This window comes from Zingiber officinale, chromosome 9B (genome assembly GCF_018446385.1).
Source record: "Zingiber officinale cultivar Zhangliang chromosome 9B, Zo_v1.1, whole genome shotgun sequence".
Taxonomy (NCBI): Eukaryota; Viridiplantae; Streptophyta; class Magnoliopsida; order Zingiberales; family Zingiberaceae; genus Zingiber; species Zingiber officinale.
Genome location: NC_056003.1, coordinates 94400288 through 94419641, shown reverse-complemented (window position 1 = coordinate 94419641; position 19354 = coordinate 94400288). Strand labels below are relative to the sequence as shown.

The 19354-nt window shown below is 35.0% G+C and overlaps 1 protein-coding gene across 3 annotated transcripts; it reads left to right on the top strand.

The window, feature by feature from the left end:
- Window positions 1-1590: 1590 nt before the first annotated feature.
- Window positions 1591-16174, top strand: LOC122025738 (probable sugar phosphate/phosphate translocator At1g06470). Of its 3 annotated transcripts, XM_042584604.1 has the most exons (12): window positions 1607-2331; window positions 2446-2615; window positions 6690-6775; window positions 6871-6920; window positions 10184-10251; window positions 12253-12353; window positions 12513-12525; window positions 12805-12989; window positions 13140-13226; window positions 14138-14232; window positions 15011-15165; window positions 15729-16174. In XM_042584604.1, the coding sequence occupies exons 1-11, from the start codon at window positions 1886-1888 to the stop codon at window positions 15126-15128; spliced, it is 1419 nt and encodes a 472-aa protein (XP_042440538.1). In that variant the 5' UTR covers window positions 1607-1885; the 3' UTR covers window positions 15129-15165; window positions 15729-16174. The 3 variants fall into 3 exon arrangements, with proteins under 3 accessions (XP_042440540.1, XP_042440539.1, XP_042440538.1); XM_042584605.1 differs by lacking the exon at window positions 12805-12989 and having other exon boundaries at window positions 1594-2331; window positions 13168-13226; XM_042584606.1 differs by lacking the exons at window positions 15011-15165; window positions 15729-16174 and having other exon boundaries at window positions 1591-2331; window positions 13168-13226; window positions 14138-14229.
- The last annotated feature ends 3180 nt before the right edge of the window (window positions 16175-19354 follow it).

Sequence of the window (19354 nt, the reverse complement as noted above, 5' to 3'; positions counted from 1 at the left end):
CCAATCGATCCACTGATCGATTGGTCCCTAGTTCAATCGATCGTCCGATCGATTGACCAGCCTGGACTTGACTCAAACTCAAGTCCAAACTCCCAAACCCAACTCCCGGTCAACCGTGACCTGTTGGGTCTCCATGCCTAGTATTTGGCCACTCCCGACCAACCTCGAACTAGCCTTCTAGCCTCCTCCATCAGCTTTGCGTCCCTCGGATATCTTCCCATCCTTCACGCCTTGCCTTCTAGAGCTTCCATCGGCCTCATCCTAGTTGTCGGGTTCTCCTCGTCAAGTCACACTAGGACTTACCTTGCCAAGACCACATGCTTGGACTTACAACCTTTGCCAAGATCACACTTGGACTTTCCAATTGCCTGGCTTCTCATCAGGACTTTCCTTTTGCCAAAATCACACTTGGACTTTCTAATTGTCTGGCTCATTACTAGGACTTTCCAATTGCCTGATCTCACTTATCAGGACTTTCACCACCAAGTCTGGTCAACACTGACCTACTTGGATTTTCACTCTTGCCAACCTTCCTGTTGGACTTACCTTTGCCTAATCTCCAATTAGGACTTTTCCAGTCAAGTCTCCTGTCAACCTTGACCTACTTGACTTCTCTCTTGCCTAACCCCTAGTTAGGACTTTCCCATATGCCTAAACTCCAGTTAGGACTTTCCCATTGCCTAAACTCCAGTTAGGACTTACTCAGTCAAGTCTCCGGTCAACACTGACCACTTGACTTGTCTTTTCATCAACCTGGTCAATCTCTTGATCATCTCCACAATCAAACGATTGCTCCAGCAATCTCCATACATTGTCAAACATCAAAACTCAATTCCCGACTCAAGCTTGACTCAACTCAAGCTTAGTTAAACTGGTCAAACATGACCTAGGGAAATTGCCCCAACAGAGAGGTGGTAAGCTCTCACAACAGCTGTGCGATTGAAGACGCTGATGTAACTTTCCCGTCGGGAGCGCGAAGGCCGAGAGACGACGACCGACGGATTATAGACGACAGAGGACATTGACGGAGGGAGCGAGCGAGGGAGAGAGAGAGCGGCGAGGGAGAGATTTTAATATTAAACTTTCCCGACGCCTTGTGAGGTCAGCCGGACGTTGGGCGACGGAGAAGGAGGGAGCGAGAGTGGGAGAGCGGCGAGGGAGGGAGGGAGATTTTAATTTTAATTGGGGTCATTTCCCACGACGTAGTTTTGAACGGCATGCGAGAGGGGAGAGATAATAAATGATATATTTTATCTGTAGGGAAATCGAGCTGACAACGCTACGTCTGCACGTCGCTCATGATCACGCACAAAGTGTCGCCCAACATATCAAATCTATATATATATATATATATAACTACTAAATCTTAAATAGCTGGAAAAAATAAATTTGTGATTGGCGACGGACAGAACCACAACGGACATCGCAGGTTGGGATCGTACCATGGTCGTGAGTGTTGAAAGTTGGTTAGGTTGGGTTCGTTATTATAACCTCAAATTCGACACAAACTTAAAACAAATCGATCCGTGCACGTTGCTACGACGGAGCAGCAAGCAACAAACGACCGGTCAAGGAAAGGAAACAAGTATCTCCCAGTCGACGCTGCCTTTTTATTTCCTTCTCCTCGTTGCGATCGCGACGCCCAAACGTATCAAAGTTCGTTGCCAACACGCCTCCTTTTCTTCTTCTTCTTCGGAGTCTTCCTCGCCCCTCGAGCATTGCTGGATCCAGATCCAGCCCCGCCTCCCCTCTAACATTCGTCCCTGTTCGACTCCCCATGACCGATCTCATCGGGGCCGTTTCATGCCCGTCCCCGCTTTCCTGGATCCGAGGATTTTCGAAGGGGAGTGGCATGCTGGTCTGATCCGAGATCGAGCGATCCACGATGGGCGGTAGCGGTTATGTGACGGAGAGGGTCGCCGAAGCAGCCGGTGCAAAGGTAGATGGGGGGCAGGGCGGGAACGAGGAGCAGCCCCCCAGCTCTTTGGCGGAGGGATCGTGTGATGGCGGCGCATCGGAAGGGGCAGAGGCTGTTGCTGTGCCATTGATAATACCTGGGGAGGGGTTGGACAAAGACTCCGTGCCCCAGCCGTTGATGCAGGTATCTCCTTACGTTCGCCAGAGGAGCGCCGTTATTGGTATTGTGGAGGGGCTCGCCAGTGGCAAAAGGTACGTTCCTTTCGACGTGCAGAATGGACTCCATGCCAGCCAGTCGATGCTGAAGCTCGAAGAATTAGAAAGGGCGGCAGAGAGCTCTGTTTCCACGATCGTTGTGTTAAAGACATTGTTTTATATCTCTGTCTGGTATACATTCAGTACTTGCCTGACATTGTAAGTTCCTAGGCGTTTCAATTTATTCTGTCTTAATTCTTGACATGATTATTTCGATAGCTAATTATTCGTTGTTGGTTCCTTCTTTTCCTCTCTCTTTTCCCAATGGTATAGATACAATAAGACACTTTTAGGGGATAAATTAGGGAAATTTCCAGCGCCATTATTGATGAATACCTTTCATTTCACACTGCAAGCTGTTTTATCGAAGATCGTTGTGTGCATACAGTCCAGAGGGGGTGATGTCGGAGCTACAATGACATGGAAAGATTACTTCAGCAAAGGTAACTGTTTTTACATTAGTCTCTTATCCGTATTTTGCAACTGAAGCAATATTTATACCCACTGCCATCACATATACAAGCAACCATCTTAAGAACTTCAATCTGGAATCTGAGGTGTCAATGATTTTGTAGGTTAACATGGAATTTAAGGGTGCAATCTGATTTAGAATATGCATCCAGATATGTATAGTTCAAAAGTCAAGTTTCTTGATAACTTTTTTAGTGTTTTAAGGGCGTTGCTAGGTTCTTTTTTTATTGAGGAGCAAAGTATAATTAATGTTTATGTTACTCAATGATTTGATATATATTGGATATCTCTCATGTGAAACATCGTTTATTTGGTCCAAAAAAACCCATGCAGAACTTCAAAACATGGGGAAAATTTGACATACGTAATTTGTGGTTCCTTCTATGTGAAAGAACATAGAAAAATCATAAAAATGATTGGTAATAGTTCTGTTCCAGCAGCTTAAATTTTAAAATTGGTAAACTTTCTAGTAATATAGAATTTTGACAAAGGCTGGAAAGTTGTTGGTTGCCACTACCTGATTTCCTCCCTACGATGGATCATTTTGACTACCTGAATAGCCTGGATTTCTTATAATGATGGTTGTTATCTTGGTTTTACATCTTAATCTTATCCTTCATGCTGAGGGACAAAATGGTCTTAGGAGAAAGTGATGTTTGAATGCCCTAGATACCCCCTCCCCCAATTTCGGAGTCAGTCATATTGTGTGCCAGGATATTCAACAAATTGGTCAGCACAGCAAGAATGGTGCAAGACCACTGCTTCTTGATAAATACTCTACTCTTAAATCATCATGAACAAAATCAGTTTTAGTTAAACGTCCCTTGTTGTTGAACTGCTAATTGAAGTGTTTACAGGAGTCAAGTGAATCAAGTTTTGGATCACTAGTTTCCTAGAAATAAACAAACTCACAATGGATCATAAAGGCTAATCTCATAATTTGTTTTTGATCACGGGATTTTGAGGCTGATAACGATAATGTAGGGATGACATCTAGAGCAGAAATATGTATTGAATATCTTCACCATTTAATTAATTTTTCATCAGATCATGCCAATTAACAATGTGGAAATGAAGGCTTGAGAAATGTAAACCATGGTACTAATCAATCTATTGTTACGAACAATTTATTAAAGCAAGATTATAAGGTATAGTTGGAATAACAACAATTTCGTCTTGAATAAGTTATTTTGTATTTGTTGGGTCTTTTTCAAACAAAAAGGAAGTTGAACTTTGACGACTCATGGAAGAAAAAAATTGTATGGGACAGGCAAAATTATTGACGTCGAGCTCATTCTGACACTGCCTTTTAGTATCTGCACTACCAAAATACCATTGGTAGGTAAATTTTTGAATCCACTGCCTTAAACCACCCTTTGTAAATCAAATTAGTGAGAGAATGCAAAAGATTACCCTCACCCTGAAATCAAGTGGTAGAATCTTCATCTCCCATAATAAAATCAATGCACCTATTGTTTTACGTGCATATGTAAACAATCCCCTCAAAACAAGATGACAAATACAAGTACATAACAAATAATCTCTCATATCCTTTGTGGTCTACATGTAACCCAAAGTATTATCAAGATTCTAACACAATTCTCATGGTGAAACCTAGTAGTCTCTCTCTTGAATAGCCCTCACCCATATAATTTTGAGAAAATCCTCAAACAGGATTTTTGTAATGCGGACCTGCTGTGCTAGGCAGCGTGATACTCAATCATGTTGCTAACCAACAAAATGAGTTACTATATGGAATATAATGTGGCCATCAACTACTTATATGGAAATGAAACTTTCATATTTATTAACCATTTGCGCTGATTGGAATAGTGGAAAGCTCTATTAGTGCATTTAAAGGGCAGTTATGTTCAAATATTTAGGTGGATGCTAAGGTGGAATGCTATGATTCTGGTGACATTCTCAGTTAGCACATAGAATTGACCAAAGTTAGTGTCCCTAGAAAAGAACAATTTGATATTCATTTACAAAATAAATTTGGCCGGATTCATGTATTTTTGAATTTGTACTAACAAAAGTTGGAAGAAGGCAACAAAAATTGCTTAGTCTAGTAGTAAGTGAACTAAATGAAGAGAGCTTTCTGACTGAGGCCTGAGGTTTGAATCCGTATGACACTATCGGAGAGGCTTAACCATGTTGCTCTCACACCAAATGGAGATTGTCTCAGATTCAATGTGGTCTACACTTTAGGGTAAAAGACCAAAAAATATTGGAAAAAAGCCACAAAAAGTTTGATTATAAAATTCTAGGTGTGCTTAGGTTTAAAGTCTTGCTATTGTTAGTGAACAAAGTAAATAGGAGAAATATTTAAAATAGGCAAAGTGAGATATAAAAGTGACAATTTAAAATGCTTAACACACAACCATGGGATGCTTATAACAACAACAAATCAACAATGACAATCAAGCCTTATCCCATTAGGTGCGGTCGACTATATGAATTCTTTTATATCATTGGGTTTTATCTCCTACTATATCATCATCTATATTTAAATAAATTTCATCATGTTTTATTACTGCTTACCAAATCTTCTTTGGTTTTTCTCTTCCTCATTTAACATGCATATTTGTCATAATTTTACATCGCTGGAACATGTATTAGCCATTTAAGTACATGTCGGTACCATCATTTGGAGTTTTCGCTCAATTGGTGCAATCCCGACTTTCTCTTTAATGTTCTCATTTCTTATCTTGTCTATTCTCATATGTCCGCACATCCATGTTAACATCCTTATCTCTATGACTCTCATCTTCTATTAGTGTGTTCGAGTCATGGCCCAACATCCACCTTAACAACAAATATTTTCCTTTTATGGCTATAAGGAATATATAATTCTTCTCTTGTATTAATTGCCACCATGATATTTGGGAAAGGTTAATCAATTTAATACTGTTATGCTCCAAATTAACTGAGTCAAGACTACTATTAAGATGGTGTGAGATCAAGTATGCGTAATATGTGTATGCACATAATTGGTTAAAAGTTACAACCATGTTTTGTTGTCAAATTATACAGTATACTATGATATTTTAAATTGTTAAAATGTAGCTATTCAAATATAATTTAATGTTTCTCTTGACCCATGTCAGTGACTTACATGGCCCTTGATATTTGAAGTGAAGCTTAAGATTTTTTACCTCTTTTTTTTTTGTTTGATTCAATAAAACACCATGCTTTCCTTTCTCTGTTATATATTTGATTGGGACAACTGATGTGTTTAAAATGAGATGCAAGTCAAAGGAGTTAAGATCAAGCTAAGAATTCTAGGCTTAGAGGTAGTTGAGGTTTCTGGATGTGGCCACTGAGCTTGGCCTGGGTGCTCTTCTTCTTGCCGAACTGCTATGACAAGGAATAATGTAGAAGTGTTGGTTCTCTAATCCAAAACTTTAAACCCTTTGGTAGTTCATGGGATAGGTATTAATAGATTTGAAGTGGTGTACGTTACCTGATTAGGCAGGCTAATTGACAGATGTGAAGCTGCATGCACCTTGTCATATGTTAGTTGGTAGTTTATTATTAGCCTTGATTCACACGTCAAGCTCATACTCATTTGTTGACTCTTGAGTAGGACCCTTGTATCATTTTCGATTTCCCTACCTGGTTATTTGATGTCCACATTTGCCGATGCAACTTAAATTCCTGTTGTATCATTGATAATACTTTATATATGCATCCACGAGAAGACATGTCTATATATTTTCATCCAACTTTGCATTTTATGTAAATTATTGTTATTAATTTTTGGAAATTTTTTGACTTTTGCTTCCTTGCAATATTGATATTCGCTATCAGTGTAATCTCAGTTACTACATTTTTAATAGTTGTGTATGATATTCATAACTTCACATTACAAGAATATTATAACCTAAGCTACAACTAGATCTTTTATTTGGCCCATCAGAACATATAGAATATGCTCTGTATTACCTTGTATGTTTGAAGGGGCACAATTCATACATGTTTGTTAGTAATTCCATGCACTAAACCACACAGGCACTAACACTTTTTTTTTCTTCTTTTTGCAGTTGTGCCAACAGCTCTTGGAACTGCTCTGGACATAAACTTGAGCAATGTTTCTCTTGTTTTCATATCGGTGACATTTGCTACAATGGTTTGTAGCTTTTAGTAGAAACTAGTCACTTCTTGTTTTTTCATACAGGCAGGATGACCATCTGACTTTTTGCCTTTATTTGTCATTTCATGCAGTGTAAATCTGCCTCTCCAATATTTCTTCTCCTTTTTGCTTTTGCATTTAGGTAATTTTTTTGTATTGTCACAATAGTTTGATTTTTTATGTCCCTTTCTCTTATTCTTTTATTAACAATGGTGCATATAAGATGCATTTTCCTGAAAAAGAATCTTATTATTAGTTTCTGACAATCTATGACTTCTTAGTTAAGAAACCAAAGTTTTTCTGTCAAGTTAAACAATGAACCATTAATTTAGTCCTAAAAGCAAAATCGAAGTGAATTTACAGGGTCAAGTGACGCATATGAGGTATTAGTTCTCAAATTACTCCAAAGGTTAATTATTCTTCTGGTACCGACAATGATCCTGAATGAGTAATAAATAATATATGTAAAAAGAGGAAAGAACATCTAGATTGACAAATCTTAGGCTTTTTCTCTGGGTGGCTTTGTTTCCAATGATCGTATTTTGAATCTTTTGGCAGATTTAGCAAATCATTATGCAATTTTCTATTCCAGTCCTAAAAATTCAACTCAATATCTTGTATAGGACTCCAATCTCCAAATATTTCTTGTTAAAAAATTTTTGTAAACTAGAGAGCATGGACAACCAATATTAAGTATTAAATGTTGTTAGTAAGAATGGTAGCCAGTTTCTGATTCAGACCTTAGAATCCTACTTTCCAAATTTATAAACACCATGTATTCAACAACATTGAGGTATAATTCACTTTAGCCCACATCTCATATAATTGTCTTCATAATTTTATCCCATGGTGAATCTGACTCCAAAGTGAGGTGCTTCTTGGGAGGTCACGTATCTTGGAATCATTTCACCTCCCACCGTTATTGGAGTAGCCCTTATTGGTCCACCAACTTTAGTTGGTTTATCCTCGGAGCAAAGGTGAAGCCGTCACCTTAGCGGCCCCTCCATGGCGGCTCCACACTCTCTGAAAGGGGGTAAATCATGGGGGGCATTTGTTCTAGTGCGGCAGCCCTTTGCATGGGGGAGGCACCTAGCGAGGCATTTTGCACCGGTTGGAAATCAACTTCAAGACCTATTGGAGCAACCACTCATGCTAGCACCAACTGCACCAACCCATGGGGGCAGCTTTAGTTGGTTTATCCTTGAACGATACACACATTACACAGGGCCCAACACTTATCAAGACCAACCCCTAACTTAAAGTGTTCATGCCCAAGTTAATAATATACCACTCATCTAAGTTTACAAAAATCTTTATGATCCTGCAATTCACCGGGTGGGACTAAATTAGGGTGTTCACAATGTTTGTCAGTTAAGGCTTGTCTCTATCAAGGCCCAAGTTCCAACTTATATCACAAAATCATCCTAATCAGTTGCATAGAAGGCCTAATGGCAGTTGCAACATGACACATTTCATTTGTCTCATCTAGGGGTTATGATAGTTTGTATTAGTGGCTGATCCTAGACATAGTGAAGTGTCAGAAAAGGTTGCCTACAAGATGGTGTAACAACCATTTGGCCTCACATACCTATTGATTATCATTGGCTATGAGTTATATTTGAGTCTTAACAGGATCGATGCCTTAAGTAGTGGAGATTTTTTACATCCTAGGTTTGTCTTAATGGTTAGTTGTGGGCTAATAAAAATACCTTATATGCTTGGATGAGTGAGTTGCTATTAACCTAGGCTTAAACATTTTGGCTAGTGATTGGTTTGATAGGCCAATGGGTTAATTTTCTCATCTAAACAGGGCATGACAAAAATAGCCAAGACAATTTATATATTAAGAAAGATAAGAATTGGGTTGTGATCTTATAGGCCTATGATTTGGGTCCATGTTCTCTCATTATTACTAAGTTGGACCTTGATCCTGACAACCTTGACTTGATGGAAAATGCTTTCACTTTAAAAGTTCAAAGCTTATCATTCATTTCTTTAATCATATGAAAGTCCATTTTAACTCTTTAAGTAAAAGAATCCCTTTTTTGCTCCACCTTGTAGAAATTGCTACTTGCATTTTGACTATGATTTGAAATTAGTACTAGATAGTTTAGATATATATGTATAAATGTCAATACAATTTTTTAAAAATATCTTAACCTTAACATCTTACAATCCTATCATTGTATGATTCAAAATCATGAACACCTAATTGTTCCTATGTACAATCTCAATCTTCACAACCTTGCTTGTGGGTTTAGATAGATGAACACTTTTTTGTTAATTATATTAATCTCCATTTTACATAGATTTTTTTCAATCTTGTTATACTTTGTCCCCTGTCAACAGCATATATGTCAAACAACTATCTAATATATGTTGGCAATATGTACTGTGAAGGGTTTTGTGTATATGAAGTCATCAAGTGGTTCAGATATATTTTGGGTGCTGCTAATTTTCTCTCATTTTGATGTGATGAGTCTACACATAACCAATTTCATTGTTTCAGTCTCCACTTTATTGGATAACATAAACAAAAGGTTTAGCATGTATATAGTGATTTCTTACCAACAATGATTTCATCCACCATGATAATTTATTTCTCTGTTCCTGCTCTTTTAGATTGTTGCTTATAAATTGCTTTGAGCCAGTACTATATTATATAAATTAGTCTATTGTTTCTTTCATCTCACTCTCTTATCTTCTTGTACATACTTTATAGGTTATAGTGTGTAATCTTCCTCCTTAATTTCTTTCATAAGATAGAAAAAATCTACTTGCTTATATAATCAAATTTCCTCTGACAACAATGCTCATTATCATCATAAGTGTAGAATACATTTCAAGTATTTATTCATGCATAAGATCATATGCCATTCCTTTTCCATAATTGACTGCAATCAGTAGACATGTGGTCTAGGATGCCCCCATTTTTAGTGAGTGCATTAACTATGGTGATGTTTTCAAGGTATTAGGTACACAGGCACCATCAGAAGATAAAGAAGAAAAACATTATGAGTAGTATTAAAAAAAAGATAAAAGTATCAGTTACCTTTTTTTATTGTTTCCTCACTAGTTATTTGTTTCGTAGTGAAATCTAACATTAAATTAAGTATTATCTTTTATGCTACTATGTCTCACTATATTATTGTTTCTGTCAACTGATACTAATACCCTGTAATCTACTACTTAATGTTATACTCCTTAATGTTTTACATTGACGGGTTATTAGGATTTTACTTGCTCAATGCCATGGCTCAGTGTTTTCGTCTAGTCTAGTTGAGTAGCAAGGCTCCCTGGTTTCATTAACCTATAAAAAGAAAACATTTATGCCCCTTATCACTTCTTCTCCATATGCTCGATATGCTTCTAAATATTACTTATTATTACTATTTTTTACTTTAGGTTGGAGACTCCTAGTATAAAGCTTCTGTTAATCATAATAATCATATCCTTTGGAATTCTGTTAACAGGTATGATTAAGATTAATTTATATAACTATCATTTTGTCAAAAGTCTCTTTTAACTGCATCAATGGGAAGACATTATGCAACCACAAGGTCTATGCCAAAACATGATAATTACAAAGCATTCTTCTACCTCGGAAGAACATTTCTTAAAATTGTTATGTTAATAGCCCTGTGAAATCACCTAGTTTGGTCAGCATTTGCCTAATGGATCAACTTATTGAAATACAGAGTGCGAACTATCCAAATAATTATGTAAAACACGAGAAGACATTTTCAAACTAACCAATGATTAATTGCTTAGGTCAAAACTGTTAATTCATAAGCTCCGATGAACATCTACAATCAAGCATATAAGCATTAACAGCTAGGAGTAATGCTGACATGTTATTAGCAGCTGCTTTTTAGTTTGGAAAGTTCAAGCTTTCCCATCTGCAGAATACAACACCATGTTATGCTGCATATACTCCATAAACATTTAAAAGTAATCTAATTAGAAAAAAAATTGTAGTCAATTTCAACTCGTGTATTTCTTGCCACTGTTGTTGCAATCAAAAGGATAACTTCTGGAAAGGTATTTAATTTCTGCAATGCAACATCATTCATGTTTCAGCTGCAGTCTTTTTTACTGAAATTAAATCAGTGGCCGTGTTATTGGAAGTGACTCTTGGGAATATATTTTTGGAATTCTGATTCGGATAGTTTTAAGATCTTATAGTTATAGTTTCAGCTTCAGCTTCAAGACCAGATACAGGACTATAGCACCTAATTCTTTTTTTTTTCTTTGACGTACAATTGATTTATTACTTTAAAATATTTGCTTTTGCACTATTATGTTACCCAAAACGATCCGTATTTGTGGAACAGCTTGAAATTATATAAACGACTCTCAACTTCCTTTCTTTAAATTCTGATTTCAAAAGACAGAGCCATTATTTTTCTCTTTCTCCAAGTTCACTGAAGGTAGCAATGACAAGTTGCTAAGTCAACGTTAATCATTTTGACATTTTTATTGCAAAAATCACAATTATATGAATACTCTAAAAATGGTAACTAAATGGTTTGCTATTCTTCAGTTTTATTTGCTGAAGGATTGCCTGAAAATTTATACTGCATAATAGAAATTTCATACTGTCAGTCTACATGGATGGTTGATGTTTTCTCTGGAACTCTTGATACTAAGTAGATTCACATCAAATCTTGTCATACCAAAGTTTGAAATGTTGTATAGAAGGAATGTGCAGGAACGGGACATGTAATTGTTGTTGAACTAATAATATTCTCTAGATTTGAAACAGGTTACACTAGGTCACTGTCCCAAAATGTCTATAAATTAAATCTAGATAAAAAAATGAGTGTTAGGTCATGGAAGTTTGTTAACCTTATTTCTTGATCTACTTCCCAGAGTATTTTTCTTTGTCAGTTTATCTAGCATGAACACCTAACTAGTATGTCAAGGAAGCTAAGTGGCTATGGATTGTTGATGCCCACTACTTTCTTCCAAACAACGCATGCCTACTTCATATGATGAGTCCCAATTACATGTTCATGAAATCTTCATCCCTGCTTTTATCACTTATTGTAAATCCATTTTTCAACTGATCCTAAATACTCCAACTGATTCAAGAACACCATTGTAGAACTATCTATCTTGTCCTGTGTCTCTCAAGCAACCTTCTATCCAAGGTTGAAAATATTTTTCATTTTGCAGATTTAACCTTGTCTGGCTGGATATTTGGATTATTTTTTAGGCTTGCAAAACTTGAGAATTTTCTATGATGGAGTTACTTAAGCCAATCATCTGAGAAGCTTCAGATCTACTTTTTCCAGCCATAGCATTTCCTCTATTTTTATATTTATAAGGATGATAGGTTGTCCCTTTCATCCCTGTTTGCAAGTTGGGTGGTTGCTAATCTAGGATCTACATAATATATAATGCAAAAAGTTTATATTTCAGTTAATATCCATGAGCTCTATAATGAGATTGACTAGTATAATTGCCATCAGTTGCCAAGGAGACTGAGTTTCAGTTCTGGGGATTTATATTTGTTATGTTTGCTGCTGTTATGAGTGGCTTTCGCTGGTCCATGACTCAAATTCTTTTGCAGGTTAGTGTATACTTGACGCTGAAGTATCTAAGTTTTTTCATTTATATTGTTTTGTAGTTGTTAATGATTTTAAGTTCATAAGTTAGATGCAATTTCTTTTTCTTTGTTCTAATATGTTTCACTTTTTTTTTTCATGTCAATTCTCAACTAATAATGAAGAAAGAATCCTATGGTAAGCTGTCTGTCCCACCTCTGTTACTGGCCTTCCAAGAATTAATTACTAGAACAATGCAAAATGCAACTACTGTAACATCGAAACTTGCTATCTGCCCTGATTTATTGAAACACAAACAGCACTGTTTGGCTCCTTGTTCATCACGTCAGAGTATCTGACTGTCTATTGTGATGAATTGTCTTTTTAGACATATTAGTGGCAATGCTATGTAGTTATAGAGTTGTTATATTGGAAAAAGTTTGCTCAGACTCGTATTGTTGTTTTGATTTGATTTAGGCTTAAAGAATCCAATTACTTTGATGAGTTATGTTACTCCTGCGATGGCAGTAGTAACTTTAATACTCTCCCTCGTGATAGATCCCTGGCATGATTTTGACACAAATGTTTACTTTGATAACTCATGGCATGTTATCCGGAGCTGTCTCTTGATGCTTACTGGAGGAGCACTGGCATTTTTTATGGTATGTGATGGCAGATGAGTTAGTATTTCTTGCTTAACCAGAATATCTCTCATTGTTATTACGTCTTTTCTCAGTTATGATTCATGTATCTGCACTCACATACACATTTTACAAACTAAGTTACGGATATTTAAACTTTGTAAATTTCAGGTATTGACTGAATATATTCTCATTTCAGCAACCAGTGCTGTCACTGTATCCATAGCCGGCGTCGTGAAGGAAGCTGTTACTATTGTGGTGAGGACTTTATATTCTTTTCTGTTTAAATTGATCAAGTTTTTTATTCACTTTGGTATATTACCATATTCTTTTCTTGATTTTCTCTTTCTAATTACAACTTGGAATTTATTATTTTTTCATTCTCATCTCCCCTTTGCTAATTTTTCAGGTGTAGACTCCAAGATTAATAAATATTGACAAATTGTCCATTATTCTAATCTTCATAAAATAACTCATGAGAAGTATGAATAACAGTAGCAAATATTATTTTACTGACTTCTCATTTGAAATATCTTTTAGAATGTGAAGTCTAACATACAAATGTGAATGAGTGCAAGTTATTATTCTGTCTATATTGTTTGTACCATTTTTTTAGTCTTTTTCTGAGTCAAAGTGACAAAATGATCGGCGATTTCTGAAACTCAGCAACTAATGCAGCCTGTGTACAACTTATTTCTACAAGAAAGTTGGATAAAGAAATGAATCATGCTTTTACCAGATAAAAAAATGTAGTTAATGCAACCTATGATTAAAAGTTGCTATTTTAAAGTATTCATCGAGAATAGTCCTGGAAGTCATCCTGCTTGCAAAAACTCCAAAGTTTCAGCTGACAAAGACATGTTTCTTCAATACCTTGAAATTTAATCCAAAAAATCTCTTGTTAAGATGTTTGTTAATTTCTAGATTTAGTTACTCAAGTGCCTATCTCTCAGGCATTTATCCTTGGTTCTTGAGGCTTTTCTTTGCTAATTGATGTTTTCATCCGTTCCTTTAACTCACATAAACTTTTTTATAGTGGTACTCTTTTGAAGCAGTATTCTCATTTGATTTTTTTTACATAATGTTTTAGCTTTCTGACTTTATACTAGTAATGTGAGTGCTTGCAAAAGAATTTAGATTTATTTTGTTTGATTGTGTTGACCATCCAGGTTGCAGTGTTTTACTTTCATGACCCCTTTACTTTGTTAAAGGGAGTTGGACTTCTCATAATCATTATTGGCGTCAGTTTATTCAACTGGTACAAGTAAGTCATCTTGTTTATAGTCAACGGAAACTTTGATCCCTGTTTATCTCTTGTTTATTTTAGTCCATGAAGCTTACTGCAAATCTAAAGTCATTAGGATCGTTAGCTGGAAGCTTCGTTTCTTGAGCATCATTCTCTTCCACCAAAACTCAACTTGATTGACTTCAATCATGTCCTGGTCTTTCAATGGCGAATGCCAATTCAAAATGGCTGATTGAGGGAAGTCCTTGTGGAAGATAATTTTAACACTTGCCATAGACTTTAGAAATTTTTCATAATGCGAATGTGTGATGGTTGCCATCTGTAATCTGTGTATATCTAGGAGTAAATTGAAGAAAGTAACCCTAGCGAAAAACAATACATAGATAGAGACAGATGTTCCTGCTTAAGGTAGAAAATACTGTGTTAAAAAAATATTAATGTTAAATTTGGTTGTCAAATCAAGACAATAAACATTATAATCAAATTTTGATTGTAATACGAACTTAGTTACAGGCCAGCAGAAAGCTAATTCTGTTATTTTTTCCGAAACATCTAGGACATGTAATTCCTTTACCGAAAGGGTCTAACAAATACTAAATGTGTGCTTGTAAATAAGTAACCATATGGTTCCTCCCATGTCATGTTTCCTAAAACAACCTACCAGAGTCAAGTAAAGTACTCATCCAGTGACTGCAGTCTTATTAAGACATCATTGCGTCTTAGGTTGGCATACTGGCTCATCACATTTTAATTTATGATGATAACGAATTAATCTATAACTACTGTTATTTCTCAGATATGAAAAAATGAAGGGTCAGCTGAGAGAAAATGATGATGTTGTTTCTTCAAGTCCTAATGGAGCAGCAAAATATGTCATCCTCGATGACATGGAACTTCCATACGATGAAACTTGATTCACAACAACACCTGATGCATCCATATTTTAAGCAGGTGAGATACTGCTACACAAACCGAACTCAGCAACCTTTAATGCTGCATATCTTCATTCCCTTGCTAATTCTATAGTCAAAGTTATTATTTTTTATTTATAGATTGTGTTCCATGGTTTCAAATGTAATAAGTTTTCTCTGCCATTCCTTACAAAATGTTCTACCTATTCAAAGGTAATAACCTTCTGGGAAGTAATAAATCCAGATCACGAGTTCATCACCTATATTAAACATGAACGCGGTTAGGTTAAATTGTCTGAATTATCTACTTTTCTGGAGTTAATTTTGTGCTCAGTAATTGTAATATGAAATTGTCATCCATCTCACAAGGGATACATATCTAGGACTCAGAACTCCAGTGCATTCGTTGACAGACAAATGTTGGCGGTGATCCACATATCCATTTAAACTAAATACACATTGAATACACATTCATAGTTAACTTATCACCTGACTTCCAGCCAAGGTTCATTTTTCACTTGAGGATTTAAGCGATGGTCAACTGTTTTTATCTACTTTTTGTCTGTTAATTGTGATACTAACACACTAAGTTGGTGTATGCAGAGGAGGCATCAGTGCTTTTCCAAATTCTTATGGATATACTTGTCTGCAATTTTGTTGGTTGCTATTTTGATTCTTTGACACCGCGCGCGACTGAAATTTTCCTAGAAAATGAATGGGGAATACGTGCTATTGTTTGGCTTGCATTGTTCATTTTGATCTTACATACAATCATGGACTTTCTTCGTCAAACTGTGAAGATTCAGAGATTGCAATCAGGCGGAAAGAAAGTTCATGAACATTGAGAATTCAAAATGAAAGGTGCCTTAGCCGGTTTTTCTATCATAGTGTGTGGGTAATATTGTAAATGATCAAGTTTCTCATGGTAGATTCATTTGTTCAATTTTGTATTTATGGAATACATCAATTCATCCTACAAGATCAGCCTTTTCTTTCTAATGAACAAAAGTATGAGCATTTATACCAATTTGGTTTGTAATTTTCTTTCAGTGGAAGCAAAGATGTGCAAAAGATGCCTTGAGTATGTCTATATGTGCAGCAGTATGATGCCTTTTCAGTTTTTTATGCATTTAAGGATCGAGTCTTAGTTTCTGTGAATTAACGAATGAATTTTTTTTAGTGGACGATAGACCTAATTAGAAAGCTAGATTGATGGGTCATCGAACATTCTAATTATTGATGGGTTTTATGGAAGCTATTATTGATGTAAATATTTTATATGTATCCTGCCATCGTCAACTTGGTTCTCTCACAAGATATATATAATTTATATTACCTCTGATGCTATTAATTGCATTTATACTATTTGATGTCAATTTAATCTTAACTAGTTATCCATAATGAGGGTATAGATTTACACGCGTTATCTAATTTTATTATACTAATATGTAATTTTGTTGGTTGCTATTTTGATTCTTTTACACCACACATGATTGAAATTTTCCTAGAAAATGAATGGGAAATACGTGCTATTGTTTAGCTTGCATTGTTCATTTTGATCCTATATACAATCATGAACTTCCTTTGTCAAACTATTAAGATTAAAAGATTGCATTTAGGCCAACAAGAGATTGCATTCAGTCGGAAAGAAAGTTCATGAAACATTATCTGACGATTCAAAATGAAAGATGTCTTTGTCGATTTTTCTATCACAGTGTGTGGGTAATGTTGTAAATGATCAAGTTTCTCATGATCGATTCATTTGTTCAATTTTGTATTTATGGAATACATCAATGCATCCTACAAGATCAATTTTTTCTTCCTTCCTAATGAACAAAAGTACGAGCATTTATATCAATTTATTTGTAATTTTCTTGCAGTGGAAGCAAAGATGTGCAAAAGATGCCCCCGAATAAATGGTGCAGTAGTATGACACTCTCTTAATTTTTTAAGTATTTAAGGACTGAGTTTCAGTTTCGGTGAATTAAAAAATGAATTTCTTTTAATGGACTATTGTCCTAATTAGATAGCTGGATTGATGGATCGTCCAACATTCTATATTGATGATTTTTATGAAAGTTATTATTGATGCAAATATTTTATATGTATCCTGTCATCACCAACTTGGTTTATATATATATATATGTGTGTGTGTGTGTGAACCAAGTTGGTATATAACATTCAAGTTTTAATATTAATAATTTATATTACCTTTGATGCTATTAATTGCATTTATATTATTTGATGTCAATTTAATCTTAACTAGTTATTCATAATGAGGGTATAAGCTTAGACGTATTATCTAAATTTATTATACTTGTCTGTAATTTTTTTAGTTGCTATTTTGATTCGTTTACACTGCACGCGGCTAAAATTTTCCTAGAAAATGAATGGGGAATATGTGCTATTGTTTGGCTTGCATGATCATTTTGATCCTACATACAATCATAGACTTCCTTCGTCAAACTGTGAAGATTCAAAGATTGCAATCAAATGAAAAGAAAGTTCATGTAACATCATCTGATAATTCAAAATGAAAGATATTGTCAGTTTTTCATCATAGTGTGTGGGTAATGTTGTAAATAATCAAGTTTTTCATGGTAGATTCATTTATTCAATTTTATATTTATGGAATACATCAATTCATTCTACAAGATCAGCCTTTTATTCCATTCTAATGAATAAAAGTACGAGCATTTATACTAATATGGTTTGTAATTTTTTTCAATGGAAGTAAAGATATGCAAAAGAGGCCCCTGGTAATAGTGCAACATTATGATGTCTTTTCAGTTTTTCAAGCATTTAAGGACCGAGTATTAGTTTTAGTGAATTAACGAATAGTTTTTTTTAATGGACGATTCACCTAATTAGAAAGTTGGATTAATACATTGATGCTATTAATTGCATTTATACTATTGGATGTCAATTTAATCTTAACTAGTTATCCATAATGAGAGTATAGGCTTACACGTGTTATCTAAATTTATTATACTTGTCTTCAATTTTGTTGGTTGCTATTTCGATTCTTTTACACCATGCACGGCTGAAATTTGCCTAAAAAATGAATGCATAATATGTGCTATTATTTGGCTTGCATTGTTAATTTTGATCCTACATACAATCATGGACTTCCTTCCTCAAACTGTAACGATTCAGAGATTGCAATCAGGATAAAAGAAAATTCATGAAACATCATTTGACAATTCAAAATGAAAGATGTATTTGCTAGTTTTTCTATCATAGTGTGCGGATAATATTGTAAATGATCAAGTTTTTCATGGTAGATTCATTTGTTCAATTTTGTATTTATGGAATACATCAATTCATCCTATAAGATCAACCTTTTCTTCCTTTATAATGAACAAAAGTATGAGCATTTATATCAATTTAGTTTGTAATTTTCATTCAATGGAAGCAAAGATGTGCAAAAGATGCCCCAGTAGTATGATGATACCTTTTCAGTTTTGCAGGTATTTTAGGGACAGAGTCTCATTTTTGGTGAATTAACGAATGAATATTTTTTAATGGATGATTGACCTAATTAGAAAGCTGGATTGATGGGTCATCCAAAGTTCTAATTATTGATGATTTTTATGGAAGCTATTATTGATGCAAATAATTTATATGTATCCTGCCTGACATAGCCAACTTGGTTGATATATATATATATATATATATATATATATATATATATATAAAAACTAAGTTGGCTATATCAGGATACATAATTAAAACATTCACGTTTTAATATTAATAATTTATATTACCTTTGATGCTATTAATTGCATTTATACTATTTGATGTCAATTTAATCTTAACTAATTATCCATAATGAGGGTATATACTTACATGGGTTATCTAAATTTATTATACTTGTATGTAATTTTGTTGGTTGCTATTTTGATTCTTTTACACCGCGCACAATTAAAATTTTCCTAGAAAATGAATGGGGAATACATGCTATTGTTTGGCTTGCATTGTTCATTTTGATCCTACATACAATCATGGACTTCATTCGACAAATTGTGAAGATCTAGAGATTGCAATCAGGTGGAAAGTTCATGGAACATTATTTGACAATTCAAAATGAAAGATGTCTTTATCGATTTTTCTATATAGTGTGTGGGTAATATTGTAAATGATCAAGTTTCTCATGGTAGATTCATTTGTTTAATTTTGTATTTATGGAATACATCAATTCATCCTACAAGATCAGCTTTTTCTTCCTT